The sequence below is a fragment of the Vidua macroura genome, chromosome 20 (genome assembly GCF_024509145.1).
Source record: "Vidua macroura isolate BioBank_ID:100142 chromosome 20, ASM2450914v1, whole genome shotgun sequence".
NCBI classification, from domain to species: domain Eukaryota; kingdom Metazoa; phylum Chordata; class Aves; order Passeriformes; family Viduidae; genus Vidua; species Vidua macroura.
This window is the reverse complement of record NC_071590.1, coordinates 3,259,904-3,280,333: the sequence shown is the minus strand read 5'-3', so window position 1 is coordinate 3,280,333 and position 20,430 is coordinate 3,259,904. Positions and strand designations below refer to the sequence as shown.

The 20,430-nt window shown below is 37.4% G+C and overlaps 1 protein-coding gene across 11 annotated transcripts in view; it reads left to right on the top strand.

The window, feature by feature from the left end:
- The window catches only part of GTF2I (general transcription factor IIi), a 92,786-nt gene that overhangs the window by 24,707 nt on the left and 47,649 nt on the right, over window positions 1–20,430 (top strand). For 5 of the 11 annotated variants that reach the window (XM_053995395.1, XM_053995394.1, XM_053995387.1 and 2 more), the window contains exons 4-15: window positions 1,152–1,286; window positions 1,716–1,899; window positions 2,091–2,119; window positions 3,127–3,175; window positions 3,881–3,924; window positions 5,040–5,057; window positions 5,133–5,210; window positions 12,222–12,281; window positions 13,771–13,833; window positions 15,527–15,649; window positions 16,664–16,726; window positions 18,477–18,581. In XM_053995395.1, the coding sequence (XP_053851370.1) occupies window positions 1,152–1,286; window positions 1,716–1,899; window positions 2,091–2,119; window positions 3,127–3,175; window positions 3,881–3,924; window positions 5,040–5,057; window positions 5,133–5,210; window positions 12,222–12,281; window positions 13,771–13,833; window positions 15,527–15,649; window positions 16,664–16,726; window positions 18,477–18,581 (951 nt within the window). The remainder of the gene's footprint in view (window positions 1–1,151; window positions 1,287–1,715; window positions 1,900–2,090; window positions 2,120–3,126; window positions 3,176–3,880; window positions 3,925–5,039; window positions 5,058–5,132; window positions 5,211–12,221; window positions 12,282–13,770; window positions 13,834–15,526; window positions 15,650–16,663; window positions 16,727–18,476; window positions 18,582–20,430) is intronic. The other 6 variants (XM_053995392.1, XM_053995391.1, XM_053995389.1 and 3 more) reach the window with 6 other exon arrangements.

Genomic DNA, 20,430 nt, shown 5'->3' with positions numbered 1-20,430 from the left:
AGTTTCCAGGGCATGAAGCAGATGTATGATCTGCAGAGGAAGGATGAGATTCTCCTTTAAATGAAGATACGAGTTTTTAAGATAATTGTGATTTTACTAAAAGCATTGCTGCTTCAGCTCATTTCACAGCCCCTTTGTAATCAGTTGTTCAAACTGATGTTTGTTTTCTTGTGTCAGTGTAGAATTCTGATGCCAGCAGTCCTGGTGATGCACATCGCAGTGTTTCAGGCTTACTGCTGTGCTGGCTTGTGGTGAAGTCATGACACAGCTTCAGCAGTGATCATGCTCTTGCACAAAGGAACACAGATCTCCCTTGCCTTTCCTTCAAGGTAGGCAAGCATATCTCGTTTGCCTCTGGTTTTGCTGGATGATTCTCAGTAGATCTTAGCAAGAATTGAATTATGAGAAAGGAAGGTTGCCACCCAAAACCATCTCTTCTGTTTGCTTTTTAATACTGGAAGTGTTCTTACTTCCTCACTCCTTTTGCAGTGACTTTTGCTTAGAGACTAGAGCAAGATGTAGGGCTGAAATCTTCTCTGTTTACGTGATGATGTCTTGTTTGTAGCTCCTCTTATTCAGCAGTAGGAGGTGTGTACTTAAAATGTCCTTTGAAAGAGATGAGCTGTCATGGCAAAAGTCAGTTCCCTTCTGTAAGATGTTCTGCAAAGCACATACAGAATAAATAAACCAGGATATAATAGAACTGCAGCGTAAGATGACATGCACAGCACTAGAGAGCTATGGGACCTTTCACACTGGCATTTTACCTTTTCCTTGGTGACTCTGTTGGTCCTTCTTTTCTTGGCAGTTTAGGATTTTATTTTGACTGTATTATCCTCCCGTGAGATTAATAGTGTTTTCAACCTCTTCATGCCAGAAAAAAAGCCTTAGATGTGTCTCTTAATTTGTCATTCATGTTCTTCAGGGGGTGATATTTGCAGAGATTGTAGGGAGAATATAATAATTCTGCTGTAAACTTAAGCTTGCTCATTGCTTATGTGCATAGATGCGTGCATTTGCTTCTAATACAAGGAAATTCTTGCAATTTCCTGGCAGGATTCCTGCTTGAGAATATCTAGTCTAAAGTGGGGCTAGGCACTTCTAATAACTTACTATTTTATGTTTGTCTTATTTTTATAAATAACTGCCAGGTGTTACAGAAGAGGACAGGCCTCCAGAACTGCAGAAAACAAAGACTACACCACCTGTAAACAGACAGACAGTGGATGCTGAGGAGCTGGAGGCTCTTAGAAAGTCTGTGGAGGAGTTTTTCTGCTCTTCCTATGGTGGGTGCTTTAAATTCTTCTGAAGAGCTGTTCTAGATTTTAAAATTTTTATTCCATTTGGGAGGAAAAACCTGCATGATCTTAGCCTCCCAACTACAGTGCTATTTTTAGAAACTTTTAGTAGCTGTTTCTAAAAAATACCCATATAGTTGTTCTTCTTGACTACTCTACTATTTTTAGAAACTTTTAGTAGCCGTTTCTAAAAAATACACATATAGTGGTTCTTCTTGGTGTGTTTTGTAGGATGTGATTTGAGATTATTGCACAGTGCATATTAGTGCCAGAAGCATTTGGTTTTCTGAGAAGATTCACATCCACACTTTGCTTTTGCTGCAGTACTATTCAAAGTTACAAAGTTTTATGAGGGACTCATCCTTTTGCTAACTTCAGCAGTCTCAACATCAAAGCAACCTCCTCTCTTTTTTCTAGGTAAAGCTTTAGGAAAGTCAGCGTCGGTACCTGTGCCATTTGAAGAGATTCAGAGGAACCAGTCTGTTGTGATAGTGCAGGGCCTGCCTGAAGGAGTCACATTTAAACATCCATCAAGTTATGATGTTTCCACCCTGAAATGGATTTTGGAAAATAAATCAGGGATCACATTTAGTATCAACAGGTTATTTACTCTCTTTCTTGTGCTGGTCTGTCCAATTTGGTTTTGTACTTAAGTAAAATTAATTTTAATTTTTAATTAAATACACTGCAGACTGTTTCTCTTACACAGGAATTCTCTCTGTAATGTACACTACCAAGTAATTTACAATGTCTTTGCTAAAACAGAGTTTTTCTTCCCATATTTCCACACAGGCCTTTTCTAGAACTAAAGAAACACATAGGTAAGTTAATGCTTAATCAGACTAAACAGAAAAAAGATTAAAATTTGAGTTTAGGTAGCAATATACGTAGAGCATTTGGTCATGTAAATAAAGTGGCAAACTGTGCAGAAATTTCTAGACTGTGAGTTGCCTTACTTATAAGTAAACCTTTCCTATAAATAAGCCTTTCCCATATGCATTTGCCAGGAGCAACTCAGTAGAGATAAAATTCATTCTGTTTTATCCTTTGTCTTGCTCAAGTTCATTCTGTTTCATTCTTCATCCTTATACTGAATTTCAATCTAATGTGAATTGTATAGTATCCTAGAAGAAGGAGAAGTGAACATAGGAAGGACTGCTTTCAGTTTTTAGAAGATGCCAAGACTTTCTAGTGCTTGTGTTCCACTACCCAGCTGATTTTGGCAGTTTTATTTAATTTTAAAAAGTAACTTAATCTTCTGAAGTAGCTAGGTGTTGTAGTTCCTATGACAGCCTCTGTATATGAAAAATTCTGAGCTACAGTGAGTTTTGTAAATCTCTGGAAAGATTCACTTCTGGCTTAGGAGAAATCCCCTCTCCTCTTCCTTTTATAGTATCATGTTCCTTTACTTGCTAAATGCGTAAATGTGGGGATTTGTTTTATGAAAATGATGAAGCAATCTCTGTAGGAATGTAGTCAAAAAAGAAAAGTTTAATTTCGTAAGTGAAAGAGCCAGAAGTTGATACTTGATTAATAAAATTAGAGATAGGTTGAGGACTAGAGATGGAATATTACAGAAATTCTGGTAATAACATAGTTTTATCAAAAATATGAGGTAGGTTTTCAGTGTGCTAAGTAACATTCTGAAACTGTTTGTGTCTCAGTACAGTTTAATGGGATCTTTCATTATCTGTGAATAAGGAAAATGTGCAGATATGCTTGTAAAATGTGAACATGCTTTTGCTTTGTGAAATCAGTGTTATATATTCAATTTGTGTTTCAAGTAAATGGAGTACAGGAAATTCAAATACTGTCTTTTAACTTTCAGAAGCTGATATTACAGATCCTTCACATTCAGTTACACCCCCATGTGAAAGGTGAATTTAAAATAATGTAGATTTTTTTTTTAATCAGCTATCTATTTTCATGTTGTTATCTTTGTCTCAATGTGCTTTTTCTGCCCAGTTGACCTTTGAATAACTTTTGCTTGCTTGGCATTATAAAAAGCATGAAGCTCAATCTTCTCTTTCTTTTGATCATTATTTGTGAGGAAACTGTTACAAGTTAAACAAATGGCAAAGTTTCTCCTCAGTTTAATTAGCCCAATGGGTGTTCTTAATTCACAGTCTGTTAGTCAGGGATAAGTTTGCCATGTTTTATGGTATAGCAGAGAGGGAGAACAGATGTAATGTTGCTTTCTTCCCCCTCCTCAATTTGAAAAAAGTGATTTTTTTTTTTAAATTAGTAAATGAAGATACTATATCTGTAATATATCAAAAACTTGTTAATGTGAAAACAGGGATCAATTTTCTGTATTTCTGCATTTGCCTCTCATTAAATGCTAAACATGATCTGAATATTGTGTCTGCCTCAAAAAAATGTAGGAATAGGAGATTGCTAGCAATTCGCTTGTGAAAAATCAGATAAGCCAATGTGCAGGGTTTTTAAATTTTGTATTCTTGTTAGAAAAAATTCTGAGAGATTGATTTTGCTTAACAAGCTATAAAGCTTTAAGAACTTCCCAACAAATCTAAGGTTTGTTTTTAATAATGTCATTCTGTTTTATTTGCTTAATTTTATAGTTGTCCTCCTGTTAATGTGAAAACAGAACCAAGCAAGGATTCTGGTATGTTCAAAATTTTGCCTTAATTTGCAGAGGAAAAAAAAAAAAAAAAAGCCAGATTCTGTTAGAAGACTGAACTTAAGCAAAGACAGGAAAAAAAAAAAGCTCCAAAAAAAAAGAAAAGTAGCAAAAAGACATCCTTAGGGAGATGGAAAAATGTTTCTTTCCTTGAAACTGCCCATTTTTCACTTGCAGTTTTTACCAAATACTGAACCCTAGCCAAATGCTTCCATTTCAAGAGGGAAATTAAAAAAAATTGTAATACATTGTAGACTAAATTTATCTTTATGTAATTTAGAGAAGAATTTATTTGTTAATATTCCTAAAATATTGAAAATGTTAAAATATCAATTTTCTAGCTAAAATAGAAATAAAAAGTTCATAAATAGCAAGATGTGTTATTTGTTACTTAAAAATTTCCAGATCATTTCTAAGTTGCTGTGCAGGCAGCAGATGATTCCCCAAGGCACCGTGATCTGTGGCAGAGTAATGCTGAAGTGTGTGCTGTGAGATAAAAGCATGGGTAATCCCAGTAAAGCCAGTGAGGCAGCAGATGTGCTGGGAGATAAACTGGTGACTTTCCCTTTTGCTGGATTGAGCTGCACTGCTCACTTTCCTATTAGAATTAAGTTTTCATATGTAGACCAGCTTTTTGCTCTTGTTATTTGTGCTTCACAACTTTAAATGTGTGGTTTAGGCACCCTCCATGGTTAATGTTCAGCTTGACATACACAAAGGATTAATGTGAACTTTTTGCCAAGTCAGTCCCAGACTCTTTCCAGTGCTGCTTTTTAGGCATTTTAAGTAATTCTCACAGAGAATGAGCAGCAGCTTTTCCCAGACTTTCAGCACAATGAGTGATAAAATATATTTTTTTCCTGTGGTAGCATGCAAAGAGGAAGGAGCCCATTTAAAAAATATTCTTCAGATCTGAGACAGCATCTGCAGGGAAGCCTAGTTTGTAGGGAGGCATTTAATCCTAGATTATTTCTGGGGTTGACCAAACTGAAACATAAAAGCTCACTTTGTTACCATTGTTTTAGCTTAACAAATAAGTAATGTTTTGTGCTTTTTTAAATCTTTTTTCTTTTTTTTTTTTTTTTTTTTTTTTTTACTAGATACCAACGAGGATCATGGTGGGTACTTTTGTTTGTTTTGTTTTAAGAATCTGCTTATTACTAGTTTTTTTGATTCCTTTGTTGCTTCCACAGGAATTTCTTCCAAAATGTCAACAGTAACAATGAAGCAGGAAAGAGATGATCCTAACTACTATCAATTTAATACTCCAGGTAATGTTACTAATTTTCATATGTGTTTATCTCATGAAAGGATTGGTTGCCTAAGTGTTGATCTCTCCATGCCTCTCTTTTTTACTAATTTTTGGTCATTTAACATGCAATTACTTAACTCTGTTAGGATCCAGCATTTCCATGCTGCCGATCATGTAAATTATGAAGAATACCAAAAGACCTAAAGAACAACTTAATTCCAAACCCATATGTGTGTGTTTGGTCTGAAGAAGTTCCAGGACTCTTTTGAACTGCTTGATGTGTTTTTCTGAGGGTACAATGTGCAGACTCTATAATTCAATGACTTTCTTAAACAGGAAATAAACCTTTATAGTGATGCTTTCTATAGCACTGCTTTAATCTTTAGTTTAAAGATTCAGTAACTTTTATATGCTGCACCACATAATCAGCCATTCTATGATTCTGTGATTGGAAGTGTATCACTCACTTCTCTTGTATGGAATGTCCAATATGTGTCAAAATGTTATTGAAAGGTTTATTTATGTGGACAAAGCATAACAATATTCATGAGGCCCATGGCTCAGCCTCCATGTATGTTTTAAGTTTTCTCCCAGTTGCTTTGCCTCATCTCTATGTATCCAGTTTACACATTCACCTTAGCTAGGAGAAAACAGAAATTGTTTTTTCTTTATGTTGACATGAATGGTAATTAAGAAATTGTGACTATAAATGGCAATATAAAATAACTAAAACCTTAAATTTATAATTTCAACCTATGTGTATTTGTCTTTAGTTTAATTGAGTAATGCAAGGAAACATGAGCAAGCTGCTACACTTCTCTCAATGAGAGTTACATGTTCAACAGTAAAGTGCAAAACAGCACATCCCTTCATTTTGTAATACTATATATTACTGTGATAACATTTTGTGTGTGTTCAGACATGAAGATTCTTGAGACTATTTTCTAATATGCTTTAATAAGTAACTATGGGGATGTGGAATCAATATTTTCATCCTAGCATATCTCAAGAAACATAAGAGCATAATTCAGAGACACCTCAACCTAATAGCATAGTGAAGTGTCACCCTTTGAGTGCAGAACTGGAAGGGTGTTAGGATTATCTGCTCTTTATATGTGTACCTTGCCTAGCCTAGGAGGCTTACAGGCTAGGCAAATTAGTGGTTTACAGGTGTGATTTAATGTAGTAAAAGGAGGTATTGGTGTGAAGACAACCTAAGCATAGTTCCTTCCTACTCCAAGTCTTCTCATCCTTTTGGTTTTCATCCTCATTGTGGTTTTCCGTTTCATGCATACAAATGATGTCAGAATTTGGCCAATAGCCCACAGTGTAACTCAGTGCCATCTGAAGAGAGTCTGCACTGGAATCACTTCTCTACAAAATAGTATCCATTGCACTGCAGCTGAAAAATCCAAGTCATGCAATATGCTTCCAGAGTGAAGTCTAAGCACATTTGATAGGGGGGATTTCTGTTGTCTTTCACAGAACTCTAAATTTAAATCTTCTGATTGATGAAGAGAAATACATATCTCCTTCTGATAAAGTCGTGCTTGATGGATAGCTCCCCCTCTCCTCCTGCAGTGTAGTTGTCCAAAATGGCATTTAAAACAAGACAGAACTGAGTTTATTGGTAGAAGTGATGGGGTGCTGTGAGCTAAAAGATGTTTTCGCTTTCATGTCAAGTCATGCTGACTAGACAACTAAAGCAGTTTCCCCTTCATTCTTCAAGAAGCTACCACTCTGATTCGAGCCAAAGGGTTGTCCAAACTATAGAGCTATAAATTCTGGAGGCACATAGGTGTTTATGTGGTGCTGCACAAGAAGTGAACCTTTAAAAAGTGGTTATTCTGAGGTATGTTCCTGAGGAATGACATTGTCTGCCCCAGTATTGCCTTTGGAGAGATGTGCTATGAAATAGAGAAAACAGATAAGGTAATAAATTTTGCTAAAAATAACCTACAGCAAAAGCCAGGCGTATCCATTTCTGAGAAGAAACAAGTGTTAGAGAATAGCAATCTGCTTGGGCTTCCTGCAGAAAATGATTCACTGATAAAATTTAATGGTTGTATTTTTTCTTTAAGTGCTTCCTCTCAAAGATCTTTAATGCTGATCAATGTGCTGTGTGCCTGGGTGGCATACTAACTCTTCCTGTTAATCAAAGAGGGAAAATTGTATCTGTAGGTGGATGTTTTTCTCATCCTGGTTGAAGGTTGCACCATTTAGGTGTTGCCATGAGTTAATACTGAATTACTAAATTTAGAATTGTTTTAGCAGTACACAGTAAGATGACTGAGAAATAGGGATTTCTAAAACTTCATGTGGGTATGCTGACAGAGAATAAGGGGCAGTTTTCTGTCAGTGGGCTCTAGAACTGTCTTAAGTAACAAAGGAAGATATAACCAAAAGTATGTATTCTATTACCATCTTCATAAGCTGTTAGAACAGGTGGGGCAGTGTTCCTTATCTCTTCTCCATGACTCGTCCCTGATAACTCTGGGGTTGATCTCTGCTAATGGGGCATCAAGTCTCACTGCAGGACTCATAAATGACATCATCTCACTGGGGATGATGCCCAGGGGGAGGAACCAAGCATTCCTACCTGGATAGAATCTGAGGTCTGGAACACCATGGGTAGTCTTACCTACTGAATTCCTAGAGGACAAGAGCTCCATAACCACCACTGGACCTTCAGAGGAAGACCAGACCCTTCCACAGGATCAGTGCTTCAACAGAACCACATCTATCACCCCAACAGATCTGCAGCCACCATTTAATTCGACTGCTACCACCACCCTGACCAACAGGATATCACATTGTATTCTGACTCTGTCAGTTTAATCCAGTGTTTTCTTCTTTTATTTTTCTGTTAAATGGTTGTTCTGACTTGGAATCTCCCACTAGTTTGCTTTCAAACTAGTATAAGCACTATGGCAGTGGATGGTTTTTTCAAGTGTCCAGGACAAATGTGAAGGTTACTGCAGTGTTAAACTTGGGGGAGACCAAAGACAACCTGCTCTGGGAAAAAGGGCCAGATTTTGATGATTGACTAAATGAGGAAAAGGACTGAGTATTGATCATCAGGACTAAGTGACACATCCTGGAGTATTCCAGCTATGTTAGCTAGTATTCCTGCATGTGCATTACCTGTAAGTATCAGTTACGTGGCTCTTATGAAAAGAAACATAACTGGAAATGCTGTTTCTTGGTTCAGTGGTTTAAATATAATTTAGTATCTTTACTAGAAACTAACAAATTAAATAATCATTTCTCCAGAGTCAGATGTATTTTCAGATTTGAGAATACCCCATTTGTCCTATATAAAAACAAACAATTGGGGCTCAGAAGTGTGGCACTGCTGAGTGACTGCTGAGTGCTCTGTGTGTTATCATCACAGGGTAAAGCAGGGTTTTTTGGTGGCATAACCCATACAGAACTGAATTATTTGCTGACTTACGACCAAACACTTTGTAAAAGTGGCATGTTATCCTGTAAATTTTGTGAATGTAGGTCTTCACTGATGCCTTGAAGTTAAAACGAAGAAAAATGGAAGCAGAAGGAAAAGGCTGTAAACAGTCTGTCCTGTGAATTGCCTGGTTCAGTTTATAAAACACCTAGAAGTGAGTAAAAAACTGCCTAACAGCTTTTCTCTTTAAAACACCATGTAGTTGAAGTGTGCTGTCAGTTTTGGAATTTTTGACAATGTCAGTGAGGCACACTAAGTTAAAATACAGGACATTCATCCAAACCCAAATGAGATTGAAAATATCATCTTCTACAAAGAAAAAGCCCAAAATGTGAATGTAAGCTTTGCATTTATTCTCACTCTGAACCTTAAAAGTAATGAATGTCTGTTAGTATGTCTCTAACAACAAAATATTTTTCCTTTGGAGATCTCTCAGAATACTGGACATAATGTCCATTTTAATGGAGCTAAATCTGTGAAGCTAGGCTGGCATGTAATGCTGAGTATGCAGGTATTATTTTAAACCAAGAAATTCCAGAAAATATATTGAGTACAATGTTGTGCTTCATGAGGGGAATCACATCTAGTTCACATTGATTTCACATGGGTAACCTATAAAAAGGTCAGAAAAGTGAGCAGAAAAGTGATGCTTATCCATGAAGTGATAAATCCATTCCTTCTGCCAAGTGGCACAGGTTTGGCTGTGTAATGTTAGGACATAATCCATTAGAAACTGAGGCTGAGAGGTTTGGAATCAGTGTAAGCAAATGGTGTGTGGGGGGTAGACAGAAAGAATAGTTGTGACTGTTGAGGGAACAACATCTACATTTGTTTTTATTAGATTTGTTGGAATGTGAAAAATCACCTATTTGTAACAGGCGTTTCAGGAGTTTCAATTTATGCCAACAGCCATCTCTTACAGAGGTTCCACTGCACTGCTGAATCCTAGACCAAGCACGTGCTTTGGTGATCTGTCACGTATTTATCTGCTCATGAAAGACCAAGTTTTGGTCTGAGTGTTTGAGACTTCCCAAGTGCCTGTGCTGTGTAAGAGAGATGGCTGTTAGCTTAAGAGCATACCTCTGCTTTCTCTGGTTCAAGGTGAAACTGCTTAGCTCTGCCTACAGATCTGAAGTTCAGATTCCAAGCCATAAGCATACTGAAAGATTTTACTTCTAAGGTGTCCTGTTGTTTTAGTAATTAAATTTCCCACTTCTTTCTCCATCCTTCCTCCTACGTGTTACCTTCAGCAGTAGAATTTAGTTCTTCTTTCTTGAGTTTTCTTATTTTTCTATTTTGTGATTTTTTTCATATCTTTATTTCTGGATGGAACTTCTTTTGATCTGGTTACCACTGTACTTAATTTTTGCTTTCCTTGGTTATGTCATATCTGTGTATATCTGCCTGTTGTGTGCATTAATGCAGTAAAGTGGAAATTTATCTGTTTTTATTAATATCTCTTGGTGGTAGAACTATTTTAAATTTAATTTTTTAGTCTTTACTAAATTAGGGTAGCAGAATCTATTGTTTGAAATGTTTAAATTTCTGAAACAACTTTTTCATACTCTGTCCACGCTTTGTAATATGGAAAAAATGTTCAAGTTTCATGAAATAATCTGTGTTGGTCACTTTTAAAAAAAAAATCTAATGGTTTTACTACATGTACTCTAGTTTTTATCAATATTACATATAAAAGGACAGAATTCTCTGTGCTTAATCCCAAGGGCTATAAATCTACTAAGTTTATCTTTTTAACTAGAGAAATATTCCTTCAAGTTTAAATGCATGAAAGACTATTAGTTTTCCTTTTTTATTGCTGTCACAGCATGTATTTGGCACAAAGATAATGCAATACGGAGAATACTGCAGAATATGTGGGTAAAACAATCCTGTCAGGATTTCTGAATTAAGAAATAAATGCAAAACTGTGCATATTTTGAGATATTTGGTTATAGTGGGATGCATACTTTTGTGTGCCTTATGAGTAATAATAATTGCATGTTCACAGAAGTTCTTAGGAAATGACAAACCTGACTGGGTGCATCTGCTGAATAAGCTGATTTAAATAAAAGCAAATTTAGTCCATGGAGACATTTTCAGCACACCCAGGGAGTTGTGTTCTATTCCCACTCCCCCCTTACAGCTGCAGATCACACTATTATATATATAAGTGAGGCCTGAAGGACCAGCCAGTGTCTGGCTCTGCCTTGCTCCTTTTCCTCCCTGTTTTTTCCTGTCTTTTGGACTATGGTCTCGGCTGTGCCAGCATCAGTCTTTGTGGAGCTGTGTTTTGAGCAAAATCAGGGAGCTCCTCTGAAGTAAATAGATTAAAAAAAAAAAAAAAAAAAAAAAGAGGAAACACCTTCCCCCAGCAAAGAAAAGTGTCAGGAGCAGATCTAAGCAGCACTTGCTGAAAGAAATGTGTTTCAAGCAAAGAACTTTGCATAGGTTCCTTACATAAAATGCTGTTTATTTTAAATCTCTTTGAAAATCTGAACAATCAAATTAGGCAGAACTGTTCAAGTTAGCATTATTGTAACCGCCTAATTATCATTATTTTCTTTAATACTTAAATATTCACTTATTTGATACTGTATATGTACTTTCAGTTGACCAGAATACTTACGAAGTCTGATTGTGACAATAGTCTTTTCTTTCTTACTGTGCAGATGAAATAGAGTTTAGAATATTTCATTGCCTTGTTAATTAACAGCAGCTTTTCTGTTGTGGCACTATTAATACTCTTGCTGATACACTTATGAACATGACTAGAATTTCTGGTCAGCTATATGAGCTCTGCAGATTGCTTTTGCAAATGCACACAGAATTTATCGATTTCCACAGAACAATTAGTCCAAATCAGTCAGTTCCAGTTGCTCCTTTTTGCCACGCATAGGCAGGTGTTCCATACTCTTGCTCAGTGTGGTGTTGTTTGTGCTGTAAGCAGCTCACCCTTCTGGCATAGCTGCAGGAGAGCCAGAGCAGTAAGCAGTAGGATTTTAAGAATGTGTATGTAATCTGTTAAGTGTAGCTTCTGTGCTGCTTTCTGCATTGGTCTTTTTTAACCAGTCTGCAGTCTTCAAAAGAACTGTTGTAATGAAAAGTAAACAGCCTTGGAGTGTCATAAATTACTTTAATCCCCGTGAATTTATGTATTTAATGTAGATGGGAATGCTGAAGTCAAAGAATACTCCTTAGGAATATAAACTTTAATGAACAGGAAAAATTATTAAAATGTTATTGAAGAAAAGAAATGAAAACATTTCTTTTTTAAAAATTAGTTTATTAGTTGAAAGCCTGCTGTTCAGCATGAGTCTCTTGACTGTTCAGTAGTCCAAGAAATGCACAATGCTGCCACTAACTCCATTTTTATTCTATTGAACCAAGTAAGCAAGGATTTATAAATACTAAATATTTAACAGAGTCTTTCCAAAGTTTAACATTAGAGAAAGTATGAAGTGAGCACATAATATATGAAATTAAAAGTTACTTGACAAATTCCTGTATGGGCTGGAAGTATGTGTTTGTTGTGAGACACCCTTAAAAACTGTTCTCTCTGTTCTCAAGCAGGCCCTTCCAAAACATCAGAGATAGATGAAAAAATTGCTCCTGGAAAAAGTTACACAGGTAGATCTTTTGCTTGTATTTTTCCTCATATCTGTTTTAGAAATTGAATGTGTGAGTATTGCTTTTCACAGCTTTTCTACTTGATTTACCATAAAACTTGAGGGTATTAGAACTTAAACATGATTAGAAATGAAAATTACAGTTGCTTTAATTTCCAGCTGTCCAAGTAAAGAGACATGTAGATGGGAACATAATTTCTTCCTTTTCTAAATTCAAAGAGGAGTATCAGCTTGATCACTCTAAAGCAGTAGTTGTTTGTGTAAATTAGTATGTTTCTCAAGAAATTCAGTCTGTTTCATAATGGCTTATAAAGTTTAATAAAACTCTGCTTTGTGAATGCAACTTAACTATGTTTTTCAGTTCAGTGTGAGGTGAATGAGCATATAAATAAATAAATAGAAAGTCTGTGTTAGTCGAAGCAGTACAAAACTCTGTAATAGCTGAAATGCCTTTACAAAAAAATGGTGCAATTTTTTTCAACTGTTTACAGTTTACATTAAATATATTAGTTTACCCATTTGCAAAGACTAGAAAATATTAACCTGCATTTAACACTGTAGTAGTGTTACTAGTAAGGTCAGAATGTTCCTGCTACCATGAATTTCTAAGATGACAAAACGATCTTCTGAGTGTTGTTCACATGAACAAAATAATTCTGGAATTTCTACTGTGAAAATCCTTACTTTAAATAGTAAGGATTAAAAATTGTCAAAATTTTCTTATGTATTTTTACTGCGGTATCTTTTTAATTTATATTTGTAAAAGAAGCCATCAGCATGGTATAATACTCAAGAATAGAGAGATAGAAAATACACGTCAAAATGCTCAAGTGCAGCTTTACTCTGATGGAATAACTAAAATCTGTTCCTTCATGAACTGCTGCATAATTTTGATAAAGTTCCTGATAGAATTAGCTTCACATTGTTTAACTGTAGTGCAGTTAAATGTAAATTGTTCTATCTCACAGTGAGTGTTGATTGGCTAATCCTGGTTGTCTTGTTGGTGCTCTCTGCCCCAACAAAAGCATTGTGATCATGAATTTCCCTCCCCTGTTTGACTGTTGGCCTTGCAGCCTGTTGTGGAAATGATCATAGTGCAGAAACAATGAGTCTGTAGAGCTGGTGAAAAAATACCTAATCTGTGTGGACAGGCAGCCTGTGTTTATATTTTCAGTAATCCTGGGTAAGAGAGGGGAAAATACTTATGATTGTATTAACCCAAGAAAGCCAAGAAGATGGAATTGCCTTCAGTGATAGCAGCAACTCTGCAGTGTAGCATGTGCAATTTAGCAAGTGTAATGTTCCCCTCCTTGCCTTTGTCTGAAATTACTCAAAGGCTCATGGTAACAATTGTTTGCTTCTATTTCTGTTGGATGCTGTGAGTGCAGCAGGCTTGCTTGAGAGTGTTGGTTTAGATGCAAAGTCATGGAGTGTTTGGTTGAAAATCTTGTCCATGTCCATCATTGAGCAGTCCTGTTTTTCCCTTTCAGAGTCCTCCCAGCCTGACTCATCAGAAACAAGTGAGGATTCTGAGGCTGAGTTCAGTAATGAAGGTCAGTTCTCCAGGTCATTGATTTCAGGCGATTTCTGTCCAAAATGTGTTTTCCACAGTTTGCATTACTTGGTACTGAATGAAGAGAATCTGTGCTGGTGTTAACTGTGGTCTGGATTTTGCATTGCTTGGTAAACAATCCTGGTGGAGCAGTATCAGGAAACCACAATATAGTGATGCATATTGGACTTGCTGGGCTGGTTTTAAAATGATGCCTGACTGCAATTTGTATCTTTTGCATAATTTTCAAGTGTTGTTAAAGAAAAATAGTCATTGAACAGACAAGATGTTGTAAGATTCCTTCATTCTGGAGAACACATTGCTTTATAAACACGCTGGAGTTCTATGTAACATTTGTAGTTAACACAAGCTTCTGGGAAGAACGGTACCAGGACAGAAAGGCAGTGTTGCAGGTGGTGTAAGTGGAGCCTCAAGGTGTCTGTCTAATATTGGTAACTCTGAGATGCAAACCTTTGCACTGAGCAGCTCCCTTTGTCATCTAAATGGCTCTAAAGGTGCTAAGCAGTGTCCCTGCTGTCCTCATGCTGGGATGTTGGTAGGAGGTGAGCTGTGTTTCTTGTATTTGGGAATGAGTGTCCTGTAACTGCTTTAAAACACATCTGAGATTGGCTTTTGCAGTGCTTGCTGTGGAATTAGATTAGGAGCAGCCAATCAGCAATTTAGAATGTAGGCAGGACATTTGTGAGAAAGTGAGCACTTCTGGTCTTACCTTCACCATTTTGCAATGCTACATGGAAATAACTCCAACATTACCTCAACAGAAAGGTTTATATGAGAGGAGTCATGAAGTTCTGCTTAATGGCTTAAAGGCCTTTACCTCAAAAGTAAAAGTGCTCTGAAAATGTTTTCTGTAACAGAGTATAAGAGAATTGTGTAGGTACAAGATATGTCCATATGTGATATTATTCTTGCTAAGTAAACCATACTCTTGGTGACCTGGGTGCATGTTTTTCTGGATGTGAAATTAGTTTCTTTGTATGCTCTAACCACTTGTTCTCTCTGAGGTTGGAGGTATTGTTAATTGGGCAGTCTAAAAAGCTCGTTAGCTTAAGGAAGGTAGGGGTGCATTGGGAAGTGACAGGCTGAGTAGCCACTGTCTGGCACTTTGCTAGTTTTGCTGTTCTCCTGTGTGTCCACTTGTGTGTGTTTAAGGCAGAGTTGACCAGTTTGATGAATTCCATTGGCACCCATTGGTTTTAGACTGGTTTGAAAGTGAGTTTAGAACATTTGAGCTCTTCAAGACAAAACATAAGTACTGTCTTTTGAGATCTACTAGTGGAATGATGTTACTTCCAGTTAGATACCAAAGGTAGTGCCTATCTGCACAATTTATTCTGTGATTCCTTTTGCTGCTGCATGGTTGTTTTACAGTCATGCAATGCCCAGTCCTGTTTCAGAAGGCAATGTTGTTTTCCTTAGGAAGTACAGAAGCAGTTTTGTTTTTTGCTGTCTTGTGCTTTGCACAGGCCCTTTTGAAGGAGCAAGTTGTTCTTTCACTGGTAAGAACAGGAGCTTTCTGAAGTTACACATTTAAGTAGTTTGTTGTAAAATTTGTTGCCCTTATAAGCAGATTTCCTTAATTCTTTTTTAATTTTTGAAATTCAAGGCAGTTCCACTGCTGCACATGAGTTGCCTGGACTTAAAACCAGTTGGGTTTTTTTTCTTTCTTAAAGATGATGGTGATGATAATAATGCTGATGATGGGTACCTACCCCTTGAAGGTAGCCAGAGGAGCCCCAATTTGTCTACTGAAGCGGCCAATACTGCGAGAAGAAATGCAGAAGACTTCAATTTTGGTAAGATGAAAATTCAAGATCATTTTATCTCCTTGTTTTGTTTTATGAAAATGCTTTGGCTGATTTAGTGGTGCCAGAAAGTTCAATATCCTCGCATAAATAACTGTCACGTTAACTGATGACTTAAAACCTTTTTGTCAGAATTAAGCATAAAAATAAACAGCATTTTTGGAATTTCATTTAAGGGCCATGGGCTCTGTGTAGATTTATTGCAGCAGTATTGTCATCATCATCATCTCCCTCAGCTGTTTTTTGTTATTTGACATGATGATGTAAATAGACAAATAGAAAGTTGGGATTTTCTGATTAGGCTCTTTCATGATCCCTTCTGCTGGGTTTTCAACAGAAATGCATTGATGCCCTTCAGTTTAGGCTGCTTAAAGATGCTTTACCTGGTATTTTTTGTGATTCTGTACCTCTCCTTTATTCTGTGGTTTGCTGTCATTTGGTTTCGTTTGTGGACACATTAAACTGTCTGCTTTTATAATGTTGTGTGCAGTCAGGCATATGTTTTTTACTTGATACTTTTGAAAGCAGCCACCAGAGTTCTGATGGCAACGAAAGAACAGGTGTGGAAATACATTTAGAGCATTTGAGATATGCAATGTTTTTTGTGAGGATAAATTGTACCAAGCAGAGTGATGCAGAGTTCCTTGGCAGGTGCAAAGGAGAGTAGTTTATTGCAAAAAACAGGCCCTTTTCAAGCAGATAGCCCATTATCTGTTACATTCCATTTTAGGATAACAGGTATAATTCAACCAACCACCCTACACCACAACGTCAGCACATTGTGGTTATATAACTAGTTTTTCTGCCTCCAGTGCAACTGTGTCACTTTCCCATAGTCATTTTCAGCTTAGCTGACCTAACAGGCCTCAGCCATGATTTTACAAGTGTAACAAGGCCCTTGTTTAATAAGGTTTTACCTATAGGGTTTAGATGTAAAGGCATGGAGTGTTTGGTGGAAAGTCTTGTCCATGTCCATCATTGAGCAGTCCTGTTTTTCCCTTTCAGAATCCTCCCACCATGACTTGTCAGAAACAAGTGAGAAACCTGAGGTTGAGGTCACCCTTGAAGGTGAGTACACGGGTCCCAAATTTCAGTTGTTTGTGCATTTTTCTATCCAAAATGTATTTTCCAAAAACTGCATTACTTGGCACTGAATGAAGGGAATTGTGTGCTGATGTTGAGTGTAGTTTGGATTGTACACTACTTGGTAAACAATCCTGGTGGAGCAGTATTAGAAAACCACAATATAGTGATGCACACAGGACTTGCTAGGGATCGCTTTGGAATGATGCCTGACAGAAATTGTATCTTTTGTGTATTTTTCAAGTGTTGTTAATGAAAAACAGTCATTGAGTGGACAAGATGTTGTAAGATTCCTTCATTCTGGAGAACACATTGCTTTATAAACACGCTGGAGTTCTGTGTGACATTTGTAGTTAACACAAGCTTCTGGGAAGAATGGTACCAGGACAGAAAGGCAGTGTTGCAGGTGGTGTAAGTGGAGCCTCAGGGTGTCTGTCTAATATTGGTAACTCTGAGATGCAAACCTTTGCACTGAGCAGCTCCCTTTGTCATCTAAATGGCTCTAAAGGTGCTAAGCAGTGTCCATGCTGTCCTCATGCTGGGATGTTGGTAGGAGGTGAGCTGTGTTTCTTGTATTTGGGAATGAGTGTCCTGTAACTGCTTTAAAACACAGCTGAGATTGGCTTTTGCAGTGCTTGCTGTGGAATTAGATTAGGAGCATCCAATCAGCAATTTAGAAAGTAGGCAGGGCATTTGTGAGAAAGTGAGCACTTCTGGCATAATTTTCACCATTTTACAATGCAACATGGAAATAACTCCAACATTACCTCAACAGAAATGTTTATATGAGAGGAGTCATGAAGTTCTGCTTACATGTGAAGGCCCTTACCACAAAAATAAAAATGCTCAGCAAAGTTTTTCGGTGTATAACAGAAAAAGTATAACATAGCATAAGAAAGCTGTATAGGTACAAGATATGTCCATATGTGATATTATTCTTGCTAGGTAAACCATACCCTTGGTGATCTGGGTGCATGTTTTTCTGCATGTGAAATTAATTTTCTTTGTCTGCTCTAACCACTTGTTCTCTCTGAGGTTGGAGGAATTGTTAATTGGGCAGTCTAAAAAGCTCATTAGCTTAAGGAAGGTAGGGGTGCATTGGGAAGTGACAGGCTGAGTAGCCACTGTCTGGCACTTTGCTAATTTTGCTGTTCTCCTGTGTGTCCACTTGTGTGTGTTTAAGGCAGAGTTGACCAGTTTGATGAATTCCATTGGCACCCATTGGTTTTACAGTGGTTTGAAAGTGGGTTTAGAACATTTGAGCTCTTCAAGACAAAACATAGGTACTTTCTTTTGTGATCTAGTATGGAATGATGTTATTTCCAGTTAGATACCAAAGGTAGTCCCTATCTGCACAATTTATTCTGTGTTTTCTTTTGCTGCTGCATGGTTGTTTTACAATCATGCAATGCCCAGTCCTGTTTCAGAAGGCAATGTTGTTTTCCTTAGGGAGTACAGAAGCAGTTTTGTTTTTTGCTGTCTTGTGCTTTGCACAGGCCCTTTTGAAGGAGCAAGTTGTTCTTTCACTGGTAAGAACAGGAGCTTTCTGGAGTTACTCATGTAAATAATTTGTTGCAAAATTTGTTGCATTGATAAGCGGAGTTCCTTAATTCTGTTTTAGTTTTGAAATTCATAGCAGTTCCTGTGTTGTACAGAAGTTTTTTGTACAAAAAACTTTTTTTAATTTTTTTTTTTTCTTTTTTTTTTTTTTTTCTTTCTTTTTTTTTCCTTAAAGAAGATGATGATGACTACCCACCACCTGACAAGAGACTGAAGAGCACCAAGTCGGCTTCTGAAGTGGGCAATACTGGTAGGGGAAATGCAGAAGAGTTCAATTCTGGTAAGATGAAAATTCAAGGTGATTTTATCTCCTTGTTTTGTTTTATGAAAATGCTTTGGGTGATTTTTTGCTGCAAAAAAAATCAGTATCATTGAAAAAATAAGTCTCACATTAACTGATTGTTTAGAACCTTTTTGAGAGAATTAGAGAAGCTAAAAAAAGAAAACATATGCAGCATTTTTGGAATTTCATTTAAGGACCATGGGCTCTGTGTAGATGTATTGCAGCAGTATAACCATCATTATAGGCTACCTCTGTTGGTTTTTGTTATTTGACACGATGATGTAAATAGACAAATAGAAAGTTGGGATTTTCTGATTAGGTTCTTTCATGATCCCTTCTGCTGGGTATTCAACAGAAATGCATTGATGCCCTTCAGTTTAGGCTGCTTAAAGATGCTTTACCTGGTATTTTTTGTGATTCTGTACCTCTCCTTTATTCTGTGGTTTGCTTTGGTTTGGTTTGGCTTCTGGACACATTAATCTGTCTGCTTTTATAATGTTGTGTGCAGTCAGGCATATGTTTTTTACTTGATATTTTTGAAGGCAACCACCAGAGTTCTGATGGCAATGAAAGAAAATGTGTGGAAATACATTTAGAGCATTTAAAATGTGTAATGTTTTTTGTGAGGATACATTAACATCATTGGTATTTTTTCTTGGAAATATTTGGACAATGTTGCCTAATTGAAATTGTACATTTTCTCCAAGCACTTAATTTTCCTATTTTCACCTGGTTGGTTTTTCTAGTTTTTGTTAAGTTTTAGTTTTCATCTCTTTTCATTGCTTTAAAACACAATAATGTTCCAAGGAAGGCGGGGCCTTCCCTGGAATGGAAAGATGACTCTCTCCATCCAAAATTTTAATGTTACTGAAATACGTGGCTTCCCTGCAAAGAAGTGGGAAAATGAATAATACTTTTTTACTAGTCTGTGTGTTATAGATGAGTAATGCGGTGATTGACTCTCACAGTTAAAAGGCAAATATCATATATATATATGTTAGGAGAAGTTTTATAGATTTATAGTTGTGTTTTACCCCCCTTGTGCTGTTATCAGGGGTGCCCTGGGTTTGGGACATTTGGGAGGGTCGGCTCGTTACCATGGCAACAGCTGAGCTCCAGTCAGGATGTCAGGCAGTGATCTCCAGCACTGGGCAGGGAAGGAGGAGTGGATGGACAGAACTTTGGGGGGGGCCAAAGGGTTAAAAGGTGACACCTCCATGGTGTGGGTGAGCACATGGTGGGAAAGATCCTCTGTCCCCGGCGCCAAAATATTTTCTCTCTTCAGTCTTTTGCGTTTTTGATGAGGTTTTAATAAACCTTTCTAAATTTTTGGAAGTGAGTAGCATTTCTCACATCCATCCATCCATCTATCTATCTATCTATCTATCTATCTATCTATCTATCTATCTATCTATCTATCTATCTATCTATCTATCTATCTATCTATCTATCTATCTATCTATCTATCTATCTATCTATCTAACAAGATGAAAGAAATAAGCACAACAACATCAGCAACAAGCAACGAGAAGAAAACGCACGAACGTTGTTTTCCTGCGCGCGGTGTAGTTACACCGCTGGCCAGCAGAGGGCACTGTTGGCACGCGTGGCGGCGGCAGCAGGGCTGCAGTGCCGGGCCCGCGGCTGCAGGGGGCGCTGTGTCACAGCGCGGGGCGCTCTGGGCTGGTTTCGGCGCTGTGAGGGAAGAAGGCTCGATGGCCTCGGGCGCCCACGGCAGGTGATTGCTCTTCACCGCCAATTAGCCACAGTGGCAGTGGCACGGGTGCTGCTGGGAAGGGAGGAAGCGCTTTGTCACGAGGTCACACTGCTGTGCAAAAAAAAGGCC